Source organism: Babylonia areolata, chromosome 17 (assembly GCF_041734735.1).
Source record: "Babylonia areolata isolate BAREFJ2019XMU chromosome 17, ASM4173473v1, whole genome shotgun sequence".
NCBI lineage: Eukaryota > Metazoa > Mollusca > Gastropoda > Neogastropoda > Buccinidae > Babylonia > Babylonia areolata.
The window spans coordinates 18,114,557-18,134,815 of NC_134892.1; the positions used below are offsets into that span (position 1 = coordinate 18,114,557).

Below are 20,259 nucleotides of genomic sequence, written 5' to 3' on the forward strand. Positions count from 1 at the left end.
CATAAGTGATTTGGAAATACAGCTAAACTTGAGAGACGTACAACCTATTATCGGTATGACAGGGAAGATGTTTTTTCCTACTATGTTTAAGCCAAATTTGATATTAGCAGGCAAAGTATTTCCAGAGAAAAAGGCAATGTTAAAGTTTACCATGGACACACAGACACATATATAGACAACCAAACACCAGGTTATAACACAGACTCACTTTGTTTACAGAAGTGAGTCAAAAATTACATATAAAACAATGAACCATGCATGACCACTCTCTCTAACCCCTACAAACCCTTTCACTAAAAGATAGTGGGCATCAAATATATGAACTTGTTTTTGCGAATTTGAATTGGGATGTGTTGGAACATCAAGGAGCAGGAAATCAGAATATGTTTTTGAAATCTTTTGTCAACATTTGACAGTAGATGGCAAAATCATATCCAGTCAAGTGACAGATTCTATCCCTACTGAGTGGATACTTCTACATATTCAGTTTCATTTCATTCCATTACTGATACTTATATAATGCCCGTCTTCAGTTCCAGACCAGACTCTATGTGCAATTGTCAGCTAAGAATTTTGTTGTATAAAATCTACATCCTGCTTTTGTTGATGATAAATATCTGCAATACTCATAAAGGCACTACACAAGAAGACCAACATGTAATATACATGCTATGAAAATGCTTTTTTTAATGCATCTCAGACATTCACACATTACATACAGAATTCAAACTTGTGCAATGCTGATGACAAAAAAGCACAAAGTATGCCTTCCACATGTGCATGCAATGCTGATGACAAAAAAGCACAAAGTATGCCTTCCACATGTGCATGCACACACACAGAACACAAACACACATGCACACACAGAACACATACAGAAAAGCCACACATGCACACAGAACACACACACATGCATGCACACACACAAACATGTAATTTTCATTTTATTTCAGACCTGTGCGATGCACACACAATGAAAACACACAAACACACAGAACATGCACACAGTACAAAGACACATGTATGCATACACAGCACACACACGTGTAGCATTCAGACCTGGGCAATGTCGATGACACTCTGGCGCCGAGTGACGGAGCGACTGGAGGATGAGTGTGTGGAGTGGCGCACACTCATGGGTTTGTAGTGCGCGGCCAGAGCCAGGATCAACCTCATCACTGCCTTCAGGTTCCCCTCCACGATGTCTGCAACATCAGTCATCAGGCACATCCATCTCCATCATAACAACAATCATTATCAGGCACAACAATAGTCATCTCAACAATCATCAGGCACAACAATAGTCATCATCTGAACAATCCTCATCAGACACAACAATCATTGTAATCTCAACAATCATCATAATCACCACAACATTCATTATCAGTCGCAACAATCCTCATCATCAGGTACAACAATCATCATCATCATCAGGCACAACAACAATCAGTCACAACAATCATCATCATCAGACACAACAATAATCAGGCACAACAATCATCACCAGGCACAACAACAATCAGTCACAACAATCATCATCATCAGGGACAACAATCATTATCAGCTGCAATAATCATCATCACATCAATCATAATCAGACACATACCCATCATCATCATCAATAATCATCAGCCACAACAATCGGAATCATGATGGTAAAAAACACTAAGTTAAGAAGCAATATTGGCAACAAAGCTTAACAATCACTGTTGATGATTGCTAATCTTGTATTATCATATATACACTGATACTGTTGGCAAAGACTATGTGACAAGGGAACATTCCATTTCAAACTTTTTGTCTTTATCATATTTGCTGTGCTGACAAACTGTGGTGAGCAACATTCTCAGAACTTCCTAAAAATAAATAACAATCGAACGTGTACGGTTAAAAGTTATTGTTGAAGGTCCCAGTCTTTTACAGCAATTGGGTCAGTGACTTCATATCCACTGTGTCACCAGAAGGTCTAAGACTGTGTGGAGGACCTGCAGCATACAACTGCCTTCATCATGGAGACTGGGTGTCCATCTGACGAATGAGAAGAAGATATCTACTATGTACAGGACTCAAAATCATTATACGTAGGCATGGCCAAACCCTCTTCTTCCACTGTTTTAACTCACTCGGGACGAATAGTTTTCTCCCTTGCTTTTCCCTGCAGATGACCCATTGTTAGGGTCAGGAAAAAAAACCCCAAAAAACATGGCATCATAAGTGTTGTCCCCTGGCAAAATTTTGTACAAAAAAATCCACTCTGATAGGTTCACATATATGCATGCACACAAGGCCTGACTAATGTGTCAGGAATGTGTCAGGTTATGCTGCTGTTCAGGCATCTGCCTAGCAGATGTGGTGAGCATATATAGATTTGTGCAAATGCACTGATGCCTCCTTGAGAAACTGAAACTGAAACTAAACCCACCTGCTGCTCGGATGCGGTGCATTTTGATGTGGTGTATGGTCATGAACTTGAGAACTTGCTCCACATTGTGCTGCATTTCTTTGTAGGTCGCTGGAACTTCATAGATTCCTGACACTGGTTCCTTTGCTGCAATAAGATAAATGCAGGTAAGATTAATTCAGAAAAAGAAGGAAAGAAGTAAAGGAAGAATGAAATAAATAAAGACAGAACTGAATGAAGGAAACATAAAAAGCCCATAGCCTGCCTAAGGATTTAGCAACTAACTAGATCCTATTTGCCAAGAACTTTCGCAAATAAATGGGTAGGTGTAGAAATAAATATATGGATAACTTTCTTTACTGACACAGATAAAAGTAAATATTTTCTGAAAGGAAAATGAATGGACAACACAGAAAAAAAGAAGTTTTATTGTGATAAAATTAATATGTGACCCACAGAACAGCAGAGGAGGCAACTGCTGTCCCAACAATCTGAGCTAGAATTTGATTCTAGAGGAGAATGTCTTGTTACATCCCCACTCTCTCGGCCAAGAGGGTTTAAGGACAGTCAGTGCTGGGATGGTTCCCAAAGGCCAGTGCAGTCTTGCCTCCTAGTTTGAGAATCATAATCCTTCACAAAAGACTAAGCTGTAAATTACTTCCCATTGTAATGGAGAAACCATTGATCATACAGCTCTCACTTTGCTGCTGGCCCAAATGTTAACTTTTGTCAGTCTGTGATATAAGCTGAGTGTTGGGCCAATAAACGTTGCACATACACACGAAAAAATACACCACACACAGAGACACACACACCATCCCCAAATAAAGGAATGTCTGGATCAAAATAATCAACCCACTGTCAAAACCACTGATCTGAATATAAGCACACCACCACACCCACCCCACTGTTCAGTGGGTTATGGAAACAAGAACATACTGAGCATGCATACACCCCTAAACAGGAGTATGGCAGGGTAAATGAATTAAATGGTCATGACATGTAAAATGTTACATGTCTGTGTGAGTGTATGCATGCATGCATACATAACTGAAACGTGACTGAATTACACAGGACACAAATGATGATCGCCCAATGGCAGCTGTCAGTTCACTATATCCTAACAGGCAGCCTGTTGTGCAATATGATTATGTAAAGTACATAGAGCTTGGTCTCTGGCCAAGGGCAGGCACTATATAAGTATCCATACGTAATCATTAATAAGGTGTTTGAACAAGAAACTAACGAAGAAGCATGCAAAAAAAAATTTTTTCCTGTATTTTCAGTCAGTATAGATCTTTTTTCAAGAAAGAATAAAGTAATCATGGTGAAAAAGTTCATTAATAAGGGAAATAATTTATTGAGAGATTTAACTGACTTAAAAACGGACTCAAAGTCATACACAAAAACACAGCACAAACACACAATGTGTATACACTCAGAGTCACACATACACACACTCACATTTTTAAACACATACTTAGAAGTACCACCAAATTACAAATAATCACACAAACATACAGTGAGTCAAAAACACACACACACACACACACACACACAGAGCAAAACTACTCACCAACGATCTCAATAATATCAGCAAAAACTACTCCATCTCGCATGTCGTTCCTCAGATCTTCTATCAAATGGACACCGGGTTTCTTCTTCAGCTGAGAATTCACCCAGGCAACATAAGCCCCCAGCTGTTGCTGAAACACCCAACAAAAGCAACATCATATCATCAATACAATATAACAATGAGTATTTAGCACGTGCACACAAACACACACACACACTCACACATACAAAGTGATTCACACATATATAGCATTCGCTTTTTCTCCATATAATGAATTCTTAGTTTTATTGATTGTGAATTGGAAATCATGATCATATAGATATTTATGGATACTGGGCTTTACAAACACGAAGTCATTTGCACAACAGGCTGCCTACCTGGGTAGAGCTGACTGACAGCTGCTAATGGGCACTCATCACTGTCATTCAGGTTTCAATCAGGCACACATACACTCATACAGACATGAAACATTTTACATGTATGACCCTTTTGTTTATTTACCCGCCATGTATGCAGCCTTACTCCGTTTCGAGGGTTTGCATGCTGGGTATGTTCTTGTTTCCATAACACACCTAATGCTGACATGGATTACAGGATCTTTAGTGTGTGTATTCAATCACCTTCTTGCGTATACACACAAAGGTGGTTATGGCACTTGTAAATAATGGATATATATATATATATATATATATATATATATATATATATATATATATATATATATATATATCAAAGAAGTCTGTAATTATAAACAGAAGTTTGACAAACCTTAGTCTCATGATCTTTCATAATGAGTTTTGAATCAATAATGAACCTTTAGTTTCATGCATTGTTTGTGAATGGAATATAATAACCATGACTGGCATGAGAGCCTTTTAGTTTGGGAATTGAGGAAATAACTGATTCTCTTTTGTCAACATTATGCATCAACTTATTGTTTGCATCAGTTTTAGTATGTGACACCAAATTATTGTTCATTCTGCCTTTAATGTTTTTGGGTGCATTTTTTTAAAAGCATCTTTTCAGGATTATGCTACTCATTTCATGCATGCTTCTATTCTAAGATTCATACTCAAACACAAGTTCACACTGAGTTCTTCAACACGATTACTATTTGGCAACTTACTTGAGGTTCAATCCAGACAGTTCTTGTGCCCTCTGACTCCATTGGTGATTTTACTGTGGTGGATTCAACGATTTTATGTCATTTGCTCAACACTTTCTTCAGCTCTTCTTGACGAATAATCAAAGAGGCGAGTTCCATCCAAAAGCTTTGATTTGCAAAATATCTGGATGTCATAAAAATTGTGCATCGTCGAACTGAGAAACTTAAAATTTTGTTTATCTCTCTCATGTTAAAAAGCAAGTTTTCGTTTTGCTCGATCTGAACTCACATCGCTACATATCCACACACACCTAAAACGTGTATTAGTGCGCAGAAGTCTTACTATCCAACTATATCAGTCCGAACAAAGCAGGACAAGCCACACTTGTACTTAGTACATTACAAAACACAAGAACAACGTCACTGTGCCTATCCAGTTACTGAATGGATTTGTTAATCCACAACGGTCTCTTCAGAGATGACTGATCATCAAGCATCCGTCTTCCTTAGTTTCTGACTTTCGAAGCCTTCCATCTTGTGGCGTCCCTCTCAATTTGCATACCAACGGATGTAACCGCTTTCCGGTGTTTTTCCGGCCATCACATCGTGTCTGTAATTGATGTCGTCTGCTCAGTTTTGTTTCCAGAAAAAACACACAGGAGAAAACGATTTAAGAGACCGTCCTGGATGTTTGTTGAATCCCATTGTGTTGCTGATTCAACGAGAGAGATTCCAGTTAATATTTGAAGGAGGAAATACGTTATCCTCAAGCAAAGTCATCTCGACTGTAAAGTTTGATGAAAACTTGAGTGCTCTCCCTTTTGTTGTTGTTCGTTCCAAGATGGTCGCGCTACTACTATGGTGGTGGTGTGTGTCCATCGAGATCGATGATGATCATCGTTGTCATCCAGATGGGGGATGGGGGATGGGGGGAGGGTGGTGGTGTGGTGGGGGGAAGGATGCTCATGAATCTATCTGTGAGTGCGCAGATGGCTGAATAGTCCAATCTGCGCACGAAATGTTCGCTGACAGTTGGGGCAGACAAAGACAGGCATATCATTGTCAGGGAGCTTGTTTGCCCGTGACTTTCTGGCCTGCCTCTTCTCAACAGCTGCAGCAGTCCTGTTGGCCTCGCACAACCTGGCGCCTTTGTGCACAGCAGCGCGCCATTTGTCACGGTCCACTGCAGATTCCTCCCAGGAGTCAGGGTTGATATCAAACGCTTTCAAAGAGACTTTCAGAGTATCTCTGAAGCGCTTCTTCTGACCTCCGTGTGATCTCTTTCCTTGTTGCAGCTCGCCATAGAAGAGCCTTTTGGGCAGCCGATGGTCTGGCATGCGCGCCACGTGTCCAGCCCAGCGAAGCTGGGACTGCATCAGGATGGTGAAGATGCTGGGAAGGGTGGCTTTTGCGAGCACCTCTGTGTCTGGGGTCTTGTCTTGCCACTTGATGTTCAGTAGCTTCCTGAGGCATGTTGTGTGGAAGTGGTTCAGCTTCTTGGAATGTCGTTGGTACACTGTCCAAGTTTCGCAGGCGTACAGTAGTGTGGGGAGAACTACTGCTCTGTAGACCTTTAGCTTGGTCTCAAGACTAATGCCTCTTCTGTTCCAGACATTTGCACTGAGTCTACCAAAAGTTGCGCTTGCTCTTGCAATCCTGACGTTCACTTCATCGTCGATGGTCGCATTTCGTGACAGTGTGCTGCCAAGGTATGTGAACCGCTCCACCGCACTGAGTCTCTGACCGTTGACTGTGATGTTGGGCTCAACGTAGGGTTTCCCTGGGGCTGGCTGATGGAGAACTTCAGTTTTCCTCGTGCTGATGGTAAGGCCGAAGTTCCTGCTGGCAGTGGCAAACTTGTCGACGCTGAGTTGCATGTCAGCTTCAGATCCAGCGTTGAGGGCACAGTCATCAGCAAACAAAAAGTCTACTACTATAATTATTATTTGACAGTTAACAAGACGGTACTGATAAAGCGCATGGTTTCACGAAAAAAAAGAAAGAAGAAGTGAGGAGGGGAGAGAGAGAGAGATTCCAGCAACCAGAAACAGAGGGAGAGAGAAGCAGCAACTGAGACAGACACATGATTTTATTCTTTCCCTCTAACCCTGTATCTCTCTACTCTTTTCTCTGCCATTCGTCAGACGAATAGACATACTTTGTCAATACGACTGGGGTCTTGCGGTAGTGGGTTATTAATATAGGGAATGAAGCCTCTTGGAGCTAGACCTCAGGGGCCTCTTTGCTCCCCCAAGTCTGTGTTCCCTCAGTGAATACCAAGTGGGCAGTAACTGGATTCATTATTTGTTGTGACGTAAAAAAAAAAAAAAAAAAAAGAAGAAAAGAAAGACTTCTCTCCCTTGTGCTGTGGACAGAAAAAGTCGCTTTGACGCGGCGATAGTGGGTTTTTGTTTGTTTTTGTTGTGGTTTTTTTTGTTTTTGTGTTTGTTTTTAGTACAGACACACTGAGGTGTTATGAACCGCCCAGCTCTTTCTTTTCTTTCTTTCTTTCTTCTTCTTCTTCTTCTTCTTCCATGTACACCCACGGTCAACATTTTGACCATTATTGGCGTTTTAGGGAGTGCGCAGGGGGGGGGGGGGGGGGGGGGGGGGGGGGGGGGGGGGGGGGGGGGGGGGGGGGGGGGGGGGGGGGGGGGGAGGAGGGTCTAGTGTAGGCCTGACACCTTTGACTGAGAAAAGGTGTCAAGGCTGGGGGACAGGACGGCGTCAAGTTTTTCTTTCTGATTCTGTCTTTCCTCTTCTTCCCCACACACCCCCTTTCTTCCTTTCTTTCTGTCTGTCCAGTCTTTCTTCATACCTTTTAGTCTTTTCTTTACTTTCTCGGTTTCCTTCTTTCTCTCTTTCGTTCAGCCAGTCCTTCTTTCTTTTCTTTCTTTCTATTTTCTTTTCTTAATCGTGCGTCTTTCTGTCATTCTATTTGTTGGTCTTTCCCCCCTTCTTTCTTCTCTTTTTCTTTCTTCTGTCTGTTGGTCTTTCTTCTCTTTCAAGTCTTTCTTTCTTCCTTCCTTTGTTCATTCCCGTCCCCTTTCTTCTCATTTCCTTTCTTTCTATTTGTCCGATTTAGCGAAGGATTTTTTTTTTCACATTTCCCCTTAAACAGTGTGTATCGGGTTAAACAGGGCGCATGTGCATTACTATTCATGTCAATTTCGTCACGGTGCGTGCGTGCGTGTGCGTGCGTGTGTGTGTGTGTGTGTGTGTGTGTGTGTGTGTATGTGTGTGTGTGTGTGCTAACGATGATATATTTTGTTATTATACCATTCGATCATGCGATATGCATGGCTGTCGGCAGAGGCAGATCTGAGCACCAGATGCGCGGCGATATTCAATGTTTGTATGATTCCCAGCAATTTGAAACCTTTGCTTCAGTTTCTCAAGGAGATGTCACTGCGTTCGGACAAATTGCTAGGCAGACGAATGTCCAAAGCATAACCTAACGTGCTTAGTCTGGGCTTGAGTGCATGTATATATATATATATATATATATATATATATATATATATATATATATATATATATATATATATATATATATATTTGTGTATCTGCAGTGCCGGGCCGGGTAGCTTGTAATTTTTACTGACTGATGACCCCTTCACCCAATGCCCCACCACTCCACTGTTAGCTGTTCCTTTGTGTGTCTTTTTCTCTGTACATCCCTCCCGACGTCCATTCCCTCAGCCTGACATTCCCCACATCCATCGTGTGAGTGGGCGATGCATGTGTGTGCTGAAATGAATGAATGTGTACGTGTCACATTGTTGTGAATAGTCAGCAAACCTGTGGGAAGAAGGAGGAGGAGGAGACGAAGAAGAAGGAGGAGGAGGAAGAGGAGAAGAAGAAGAAGTGATTTCTGGCATTTGAGGAGGGGCGTCTTCAGAAGTGTCAGTTCCGCAAAGAGACGAGACCTGCCCGCAGTGCGGTCGCTTTTGTGCGTCTGTCTCCAGGCTGTGTCCTCTCTGGAGTCACTCATCTCTTCACGATAGACGTCTGTCTCCAGGATGTGTCCTCTCTGGAGTCACTCATCTCTTCACGATAGACGTCTGTCTCCAGGATGTGCCCTCTCTGGAGTCACTCATCTCTTCACGATAGACGTCTGTCTCCAGGCTGTGTCCTCTCTGGAGTCACTCATCTCTTCACGATAGACGTCTGTCTCCAGGATGTGTCCTCCTCTCTGGAGTCACTCATCTCTTCACGATAGACGTCTGTCTCCAGGATGTGTCCTCCTCTCTGGAGTCACTCATCTCTTCACGATAGACGTCTGTCTCCAGGATGTGTCCTCTCTGGAGTCACTCATCTCTTCACGATAGACGTCTGTCTCCAGGATGTGTCCTCCTCTCTGGAGTCACTCATCTCTTCACGATAGACGTCTGTCTCCAGGGTGTGTCCTCTCTGGAGTCACTCATCTCTTCACGATAGACGTCTGTCTCCAGGATGTGTCCTCCTCTCTGGAGTCACTCATCTCTTCACGATAGACGTCTGTCTCCAGGATGTGTCCTCTCTGGAGTCACTCATCTCTTCACGATAGACGTCTGTCTCCAGGATGTGTCCTCTCTGGAGTCACTCATCTCTTCACGATAGACGTCTGTCTCCAGGATGTGTCCTCTCTGGAGTCACTCATCTCTTCACGATAGACGTCTGTCTCCAGGATGTGCCCTCTCTGGAGTCACTCATCTCTTCACGATAGACGTCTGTCTCCAGGATGTGTCCTCTCTGGAGTCACTCATCTCTTCACGATATACGTCTGTCTCCAGGATGTGTCCTCCTCTCTGGAGTCACTCATCTCTTCACGATAGACGTCTGTCTCCAGGATGTGTCCTCCTCTCTGGAGTCACTCATCTCTTCACGATAGACGTCTGTCTCCAGGGTGTGTCCTCTCTGGAGTCACTCATCTCTTCACGATAGACGTCTGTCTCCAGGATGTGCCCTCTCTGGAGTCACTCATCTCTTCACGATAGACGTCTGTCTCCAGGATGTGTCCTCCTCTCTGGAGTCACTCATCTCTTCACGATAGACGTCTGTCTCCAGGATGTGTCCTCCTCTCTGGAGTCACTCATCTCTTCACGATAGACGTCTGTCTCCAGGGTGTGTCCTCTCTGGAGTCACTCATCTCTTCACGATAGATGTCCATACATAGTCCTGCTTCAACCGGACATGGGGTGGGGGATTGTGACGAAAGAAGTAGGGCTTGGATCCCCAGCCTTGGGCACACAGTGTGTTTACTGTGGATGTAGTTTTGATGACTGTGGCAACACCACTGTTGTAGTTGAGTGCCGCGGCCTTCACAGTCAGGCCCCGCGGGTAGTGCTGTGGATTTCATTGTGTGCTCGGACTGTGCAGAAGTCAGATTTTCACAATGTCAGTGACGGGGGAAGAAAAAGCAGACACATAGTAAACGTATGCCGTTTTACTCCTTTCGTGGAGAGATTCGGATACGGATGATTCATCAGTTAGACGCTATGAATGGGTTAACAACTAATATTTGTTGCGTCGCATTTGTTTGAATAAACACGAGAACACCAAAATCATATGTGACACAGATACATTAGCAAAACATATTACGATATTGCAATTTCTCTCAATTTGAATGCTTTATGCAGAAAAATGGACAAATTCCATTTATCATTTTACCGTTTGGATGACATCAACTTGATAAGCACAGCTTCAATGTACAAGGTTGTCAGCAACATTTACCTGAATATATCTCCTTTTTTTTCTTTTCTTTTTATAAACCTTTTAAGAGTCGAGCAACTCAAAACAAAAATGCACTTCGTCTTCTCTCTCTTTCAAGCATATTGTGTAAATCAGGTCATTAACATCAGATTCTCTGTATCTGTAACGATGTGCAGCGAGACTCGACACGGCCAAGCTTGTAGTTACTATTCTCTAGGAGAGAGAGAGAGAGGAGGGAAGGGGGGGGGGACCGCATTTAAGATGGGTCATGAAATGAAGACAAGTTATTTTTACATGCATCTCGCCCTCAAGAGCGACTAAAGCAACAGAACGAAAGCAAACAAAAGGAACAAACAGACCAACACACAAACAGACCAGAACACAACAAAAGGAGCAAACAGACGAACACACAAACAGACCAACACAAAACGAAATCACATGTATCACTGCAATCAATCTCCAGATAATCCCCCACTCCCTTCCACACTCCACCGATCCCGATTCACGTGACAGACATGAAGTGCTGCACGTGCAAATTGCCATGTGACAGGACAGCGCTCTTGCTCATGCACCACCACCCCCTCCGCCCCCCTGATCCCCTCCCCCACCCGAATCCCCCCCCCCCTCTCTCTCTATCTCTCCGCTTCTCAGTGTGTGTGTGTGTGTGTGTGTGTGTGTGTGTGTGTGTGTGTGTGTGTTGCCTTTCTTTTGTTTTATTTTCTGTATATTTTATTACCATTGTGTTTATGCTTTTTATCATTTAATATTCTGTAGTGCAGACCTTATTTAGGGTGGGGACTTGATTAAAAAAAAGAAGAAAAAAAAGTCCACCAGTGTTTATCTATTAATATCTTGCCTTGTATTGTCACCTGCCCTCTCTTTCACGGCGTCATACACACACACACACACACACACACACACACACACACACACACACACACACACACACACACACACACACACACACACACACACACACACACACATACACACACACACACACACACACACACACACACACACACACACATACACACACACACACACACACACACACACATACACACACACACACACACACACACACACACACACACACACACACACACACACACACACACACACACACACACACACACACACACACACACACACACACACACACACACACACACACACACACACACACACACACACAAGTAACTGTGATGTGGTCCTACATGCGGTGTGCAGGACAATCGTTATAATCATTCTCTTGCACTGTGTGATTTCTGACTGTCCCTTTGTTTGTGTCTTTCCTGGCATCACTGACAGACAGACACACACACACACACACCTTTCTATTTCCGTTACAATAAGCACCCCCCCCCCCCCCCCCCCGCCCCTCCTTGTTTTTTTGTTTCGTTTTTTTCTGTTTGATGCTAAAAAGAAAATGAAGGTTCATTAAAAACAACAACAGCAAACAACTAAACAAACCGAAACAACAACAACAACAAACAAAAAAACAATAACAACACAACACAAAACAAAACAAAACATATAAACAAACAAACAAATAAAATTCCTCCCTCCCTCCGCCCCGTCGCAGTCCTACATGGAAAATCAAAACAGCGCCAAAACGAGAACTGTAAACCAGTTGCGTTTCACACAATCTTCATACGACATTCGACTTTCAACCTGCAACAACCGCGCCCCCCCCCCCCTACTCCTGCCTCATTCTGTCACCCCCCTTTCAATTCCCCCCCTCCCCCCCCCGCACCCCCCCCTCCTCTTTCCCCACGCCACCCCCCTTTCTAACTCCCCGCCCAGGGAATCTGACGACACGCACATGACTGACAGGTGAGGAGTGCAGTGATGGGTGAGAGAGAGAGAGAGAGAGAGAGAGAGAGGAATGGGGGTCTGTGGTTGGGAACAGATGACTGTATTGTACCTGAAATCACACATGTGCTGCCGATGATAGAACCTTCCGCGTCCCAAAATACAAAAGAGAACAGCACGGTGGTCGAGCCTCATCTGCTGTTCAAAAATGGAACTCTGCCTCACCACGTCCATCACAGTCCCTCACAACCTTCCTTTAACTCTAACATCAAAACTTTCCTCTTCCAGCAGCTTTTCATTCAGACCCTCTCTCATACATGAAAGTAGTTAGTTGATTGTGTTGGTATATTTGTAAGGCTGTATTGTTTGTGCGTCGAATGTATGTATTTATGGATGCATGCATGCATATATGTATGTATGTTTGTATTGTACATACGAATTGAATGCGCATATTATGTCTATTGTGCCTGATTGTGAGTTGACGACTGAATGTGTTTCGTATGCGTGTCTGTGTGGATTGTAAAGCGCTCTGTGCAATGAGGAAAGAGCTGATAAATGTCCAGTCATTATTATTATAATGATATGAAAAGACGTTAAATAAAAGTACCACTGCTGTATTGTGTTGTATTGTATAGTATTGTAGACGCCTGTATGTTTGAATCAGGTTCAACAACAAACCAGGAAGTCACCCGAGGTCATCGTCACCCTGACCAGCCCGTCCCCCCCCCCCCCCCCCCAATCCCCCTTCAGCTGTCGTGAACCGCAACATGGACTCACTCACCGGGCAAATCCACAACCAGACCGACTGTTCTGACAGCCAGCGCTTTAAATCCAAGTCGAACTGCACGAGGAGGTCGTCTGCCTCTTCAGCCCTCATGTCCCCCGACCATTCTCAAGCTGAGGGACTGATGATAATGATCATGATGATGATGCTGATGATGATGACAGTCACCACAGAATACACCCTCAACAAGCAGATCGGAGACCTTTTCCAAAGAAATGTGGGCGTTAGGCAAGGGTGTCTCCTTTTCCCTACTATCTTCAACAGTTTTCTGGAGCGAAAGAGACATTTCAAAACCTACACACCTGCGTGTTGCAGACGACATTGATCTCATAGGAGACAGCAACAGTGAGCTCCAGGACCCGACAGACTTGTGGACAGATCCAAGGTATACTGGACGGAAGTCGTCTCAGAGAAACCGATGGTCTCAGTGAACAGCGTGGACGTCACCAGTGCCAACGTCACCATGAATGTCAAGCTCCTCGAAGAAGTGATGACCTTCGAATACTTGGGATTCATTCTGTCACGATATGACACTTCCACAGCAGGAGTACGAAAACAGATCGCTACAACCACAGCAGCGATGACCCAGAAAGTGTGGGAGAGCAACATCAGATTCCAAGTAAAGTTCAAGCTCTACAAGTCGCTGGTTGTTTCCCTACCGCTATTGATAGGCACAAGAGAAATTCATTTGTGGTGTAATACACATAATGAATACACGAAAATAAGTAATTCAACATGGATACACACACAAAAAAGATATCTGAGACATTGACAATGTTGGCTGTCACTGAAAGAAGAATCGAGGCCATCGAAACCCAATGCTTGAGGACATTGCCCTTCATCTGATATAGAGAGCACAAGACACATGACTGCGTGAGGAGCTTGGTCAAGACATTTGAGGGCCCCCAAGACAGCACCAAGGACTGGACGGGGAACACTTTCAGGGTCTTCTCTCGACAGCTGCCGACAGAACAGCGCTTCAGGCCTCATGTCCCCCTGACGATTTCCAGACTGATGGTGATTCCAGAGTCACCAGACTGATGGTGATTCCAGAGTCACCAGACTGATGGTGATTCCAGAGTCACCAGACTGATGGTGATTCCAGAGTCACCAGACTGATGGCGATTCCAGAGTCACCAGACTGATGGTGATTCCAGAGTCACCAGACTGATGGCGATTCCAGAGTCACCAGACTGATGGTGATTCCAGAGTCACCAGACTGATTGTGATTCCAGAGTCACCAGACTGATGGTGATGCCAAAGTCACCAGAACACAGAGCGCTTTATTATCTCAACAAGAGAAATTCATTTGTGGTGTAATACACATAATGAATACACGAAAATAAGTCATTCAACATGCATATATAAAAAAAACACTTTAAAATGCTTTGATGTCAACCTAGGGCCGCCCATGCGTACAATCGATAAGTACAGTAGGCAACAATAACAACAACAGAACCCCTTAAAATGGTAACTTAGAGTAAATCACACACACACACACACACACACACACACACACACACACACACACACACACACACACACACTGTAGTGATGTATGTGTTTTCATGTATTATTATACGTTTCGATTTAGTCCCTGTTGTTCACAATTTGCTGCTTTTCCTCTTTAGGGCGAAGGATGGGTGCTGACAAGTAAGTTCCTTGCTTGTTTATAACCCTCGTTAACAAAGAATCTCTCTCTCTCTCTCTCTCTCTCTCTCTCTCTCTCAGCGCTGATCGCTCTCACAAATTAAACAAAGCCCACGCAGTGACGTCCATGTTTCTTCCTCACGAGGAATCACGTGGTTACCCCATGTGCCAATCACAAAGCAGGCTTAAGTGACGTGTGCACGTGGCGTCAACGTGAGCAGTGCCTCGGTGCGTGAGTGTGTGTGCATGGGCTGTCACTTCCTTCATGTCAGGACTGGGCTTTTGTCAAGGGTGGACAGATAAAAATGAGAAGCCAACAAGTAATCGATCAGAAAAAAATATCAATAATCGAAAAATAAACAAGTACACAAGTAGATAGATCTGTTGATTAATAATACTTAGGGGGCAAAGTATGTAAGTAGATAGATAGATAGATATCAGTATCAGTATCAGTAGCTCAAGGAGGCGTCACTGCGTTCGGACAAATCCATATACGCTACACCACATCTGCCAAGCAGATGCCTGACCAGCAGCGTAACCCAACGCGCTTAGTCAGGGCCTTGAGAAAAAGAAGAAGAACAAAAAAATAAAAATAAAAAATAAAATAAAATAAAATAAAATAAAAAAAAAGAAAAAAAAAAGAATGAAATAAAAAGAAATAAGTAAATAAATAATAGATAAATACATAAAAAAGAACTACTACTAATAATGATAATATTTATAAGGCGCAAAAACTTGGTGAAGTCAACTGTAAGCGTACATAAAACCCCCACAAAAACATAAATAAAATGAAATGAAATAAAATAAATAAATAAAAAAGAAAACAATGATGATAAATAAGCAAATAAATGTAAAACATGCAGACACACATTCACACATACACATAATTATGCATAACAGATATGCAACAAACATGCAGTTTCCCAGATATGAAAGCACAATCAAATACACATAAACGTACATGAGCCCCAACACACACACACACACACACACACACACACACACACACACACATTACCCTGCACCCCCCTCCCCTCCTCCACACACTCACACATTCATTTCTAGGCTACGTATCGCAGCTTCAACGGCACACACACACACACACACACACACACACACACACACACACACACACACACACACACACACAGAGGCACACTTACTTGTAGAAGCACATACACATACGCCCATATTCCCCACTTCCAACCCCCCACACATATATACAAATATATATATACACACCCGCACGTTCCAATATTCCGTTGCTCCCACAGTGTAGGCATGTATACACACATACTTCATCCTCTACCCCCCCCCCCCCCCGCCCCCCCCCCCCCCCCCCCAGCGCTCCCCCCAGCCCCCCCCCCCCCACACACACACACACACACGCACGTGCACAGAACTCTCCTGACACTTGTGTACACTTACACCCTCGCACAAGCACACACGCACACAAACACACAGACGCACACAGACCCACACACACACACACACATACACACACGCACAGAGGCTGCCACTGATTGGCCGCAAGAGGGGTGGGAAAAGATCTCTGATGCCAAGAATTTGGCGTCTAGTGTGTTGCTCAGTCTTACTGTATTTGGAAAAGCCCACAGAGACTCTGTTCCGTTTTGAAGAAATTTGCGCAATGTTGGTTTGGAAATGATGCTGATATTTCAGTATTTGATTTGCAAAGCACCGTGCTCTACCTTTCATGTTAGACTTGCGGCCGCTCCCTCTCTCTGCTTTTATTTCTTTGAGGCGATTGATGGTGTGATGGCCTTGTACCTGTTCTTTTTGATATTCTTTGACTTTTCTGAGGATTTCCGATTTTCCTAGATATAGGTCGCTCGTTGTTGTTGCGTTACCAGCAAGTCTGTCAGCTCGTAGTAGTAGTAGTAGTAGTAGTAGTGGTGTTATTATCATTATCATTATTGTTGTTGCTGCTGCTGCTGTTGTTGATGATGCTATGGTTTCTCCACTGCAATGGGAATACATTTACAGCTTAGAGACATATGTGAACAACTATGACTCTCAAACTAGGAGGCAAGATTGCACTGGCTCTTAGTGCTACAGCCTTGGGGGTTAGTTGGCCTTTGGGGACCATCCCAACGCCGACTGTCCTAAAGCCCTCTTGGTCGAGAGAGTGTGGATGTAACTTGGGTGAGACACAATCCACGACAAACCAGTCAGGACAGCAGTTGCTTCATCTACTGTTCTGAAGGTGATAGTCGGACATGACTGATTATCATACACATTGTCATTATTATCATATTGCTATTAAGCAAGCTGTACGTCGCATTTTCTCTTTCCATTCAAATGGAATGGTGCGTTATCTTGAAATCGTTAATGTGATCATCAGTTGATCGAAATACACACACACACACACACACACACACACACACACACATATATACACTATATATATATATATATATATATATATATATACTATATATATATATATATATATATATATATATATATATATATATATATATATATATATATATGTATGTTAAGTCTGCCAATAACTAATTCACAAGCCCCAAACACACGAACGGAAATGTGGCAAACTTTCAGTCCTGGATGGTTACAGAGCGGTTCTGAGCCGATTCTTAGCACTGTTACCATGACATCCAGGTGAAACCTTCTCCCACCTGCTTCCCACTCTCACCCTGTGCTCTGCAAGCGAAAGAAGCGAGTTGGTGTCGGAGTGAGGAACATGGGGGTGAGTAATAAACTGAACAACCCCCGCCCATAATCGGCTTCCCTCGTAGATGGAACAGGCGAGAGACAGACTGAGCACGATGGTATAAAGGCCGTCAGGGTGCTGGTGGAGACATCTGACCACAGTGTTTCTGCTTGTGCTCTGAGGTCTCTCTCTCTCTCTCTCTCTCTCTCTCTCTCTCGTTGTTTTGCCAGAAAACAGTAGGTAGGAAAACAGACTTTACGTTTCCGTATCGTTGACCTGATTGATAGTTTTAGTCAACTGTTTATAAGTCTGCTTATCTTATCACGTGACTGTTGAGGCTGTGTTTTTGTCAGTGCTGGGTGAGTTTTTTGTGTTTGTACTATTTGCCTCTGTTTTAGTGTGTCTGTTTGTCTGTCTCTGTATGTCTCTCTGTGTCTGTTTGACTGTCAATCTGCCTGTCTGCCTGTCCGCCCGTCTGCCCGTCCGTCTGTCTGTCTGTATGGCTCTCTGTGAAATCATTTGCATATAAAGATGCATGTATGCATGTATGTATGTGTGCTTCTCTTTATGCATGTAAATATTATGATTTCATGTATGTGCATAGTTCTTTTCGTTTTATTTGTTATTGTGTTTGAATGTCCTGTCGAACTTCGATGGTTTCATCTAGTTTTGGCTTTTAATTATTCTGATCTAAATTTTCTAGTGTTCCTGCCTTCGACATTTCTAGTCTTTGTACTCCGCCCACCCCACCTCACCCCCCGCAGTTCCCCCACCCCCCACTCATCACAGTTGTTCAGCAGTGCCGACACGCTGCCCGGGGAGAGCAGCCTGGAGATGATGCAGACATGTGTCGTGATGATACACTGCAATACGATACCATACCATACGACATGACACAATGCTTAATTAATCACATGTCTGTATCTCAAAGCCCTGGCTGTATTATTTTCCAGGTGGTGTCTTGTGAGGAACTGTGTTACGACTGAGGTGATTTCATCTCTCACTTCAACCATGGTACGTTGGTTTGATTCATCCGTTGACTCTCTCTCTCTCCCTCCGCCCTCCCCCCCTCCCCCTGTGTGTGTGCTGTGTGTGTGTGTGTGTGTGTGTGTGTGTGTGTGTGTGTGTGTGTGTGTGTGTGTGAGAGAGAGAGAGTGTGAGTATGAGTGTTTGTGTGCATGTTTTCCGGAATGCGAATTTGTTGTTTTATAGTTTTTGGCATTCATAATTTCATTCATTCATTCTATTTGTTTGTTTGATATTTGTTTATTCATTCTTTTATATCTATATGTTCATTTATTTGTTCATTCATTTATTCATTTATCTACTTGTCTTATCTATTTACTTTTTTTCTTTCAGTTATTCATTCATTCATGTTTGTCTGTCTGATGTCTGTAGGTGGGTAGGTAGGTATTTGTATAGATGCCTATATATCTATGTTGTCCTGTTTTTGTCTGTATATTATGCATGCATGTATGCATGTTTATATGTAACAAATAATGATAATAATAATAAAATGAAGGCTTATATAGCGCAGTAGCCTCATTTCATATGGGACTCATCACGATTTACAATACAATATACAACTTTAAGAATAAGTGACATAATGATTGTACAAAAATCAACACAAGTAATACACAGTTTCACATCTCATAGGCCAAATCAATCACAGCAAAACAGATACATCACATTCATATAGTCAAAATATAAACCAAGGAACGAGGTATCAAACACACACACACACACACACAAAAATCACAAATACATACAAATCAACATAAAGAGCACATCCAGCGATCAGATCAATGCAAGTTATGTGTAGATGGAAAAGTTTTATATGCATTTACATTGTTGTTCACTTATTCATTTCTTTATCAATCCACTTATTTCTGTTCATTCAGCCGTGGACCAACAATGACTCTGATATGGCCAACTACATGTTTCTGATGCAGACCGGAAATATCACGGTATGTCACTATCTTTCTGTCTGTCTGTCTGTCTGTCTATCTGCCCGTCTCTCTGTGTCTGTATTTCTGTCTGTCTGCGTGTCTGTCTGTCTCGATTTTGCCTTTCCCTTTTTTTGACGACATGGTGTTATTGTGAAGGGCGTAGTGCTCTGCAGTGCTATAGAAATATCCATTAAAATGATATATCAAGAACGATATTCTAATGTATCGTCGTCATCATTATTATTATTATTATCATTTAAGAAAACGAAGTAATTGTTTTGCCGTCGCTGTTGTTTCTGATGCTACTCCCTTCTACAATTGTTGTTATTGTTACTGTTATGAGTCTTACCTTTGCTTCGTTTTTTCATTCCTTTTTAATCCCTCTTTCCTTCCTTCCATTAGTCCGTCCTTCATTGCTTTGTGACTTTCTTCTCTCCTTCATCCATTACTTCCTTCCTTCATTTTGATAGTTTCAGAATTTGTTGGTAGTATTTTTGATTGGGTACTATTTACGATTGTGTGCTATGACTTGTGTGTGTGCGTGCTTGTGTGCTTGTGTGTAGTGTGTGTGTGTGTGTGTGGGGGGG

The 20,259-nt window shown here is 42.9% G+C and overlaps 2 protein-coding genes across 2 annotated transcripts in view; one reads left to right on the forward strand and one right to left on the reverse strand.

Annotated features, from left to right (window-relative positions):
* The window catches only part of LOC143291703 (dixin-like), a 32,418-nt gene extending 26,598 nt beyond the window's left edge, over positions 1-5,820 (reverse strand). The window contains exons 1-4 of the mRNA XM_076601726.1: positions 5,104-5,820; positions 3,978-4,107; positions 2,423-2,548; positions 1,060-1,205 (exon numbers count right to left, since the gene is read on the reverse strand). Coding sequence (XP_076457841.1) covers positions 1,060-1,205; positions 2,423-2,548; positions 3,978-4,107; positions 5,104-5,145 — 444 coding nt within the window. The 5' untranslated portion in view covers positions 5,146-5,820. The remainder of the gene's footprint in view (positions 1-1,059; positions 1,206-2,422; positions 2,549-3,977; positions 4,108-5,103) is intronic.
* A 13,837-nt stretch (positions 5,821-19,657) lies between these two features.
* Positions 19,658-20,259, forward strand: part of LOC143291504 (adhesion G-protein coupled receptor D1-like) — a 16,912-nt gene continuing 16,310 nt past the window's right edge. The window contains exon 1 of the mRNA XM_076601392.1: positions 19,658-19,690. Coding sequence (XP_076457507.1) covers positions 19,661-19,690 — 30 coding nt within the window. The 5' untranslated portion in view covers positions 19,658-19,660. The remainder of the gene's footprint in view (positions 19,691-20,259) is intronic.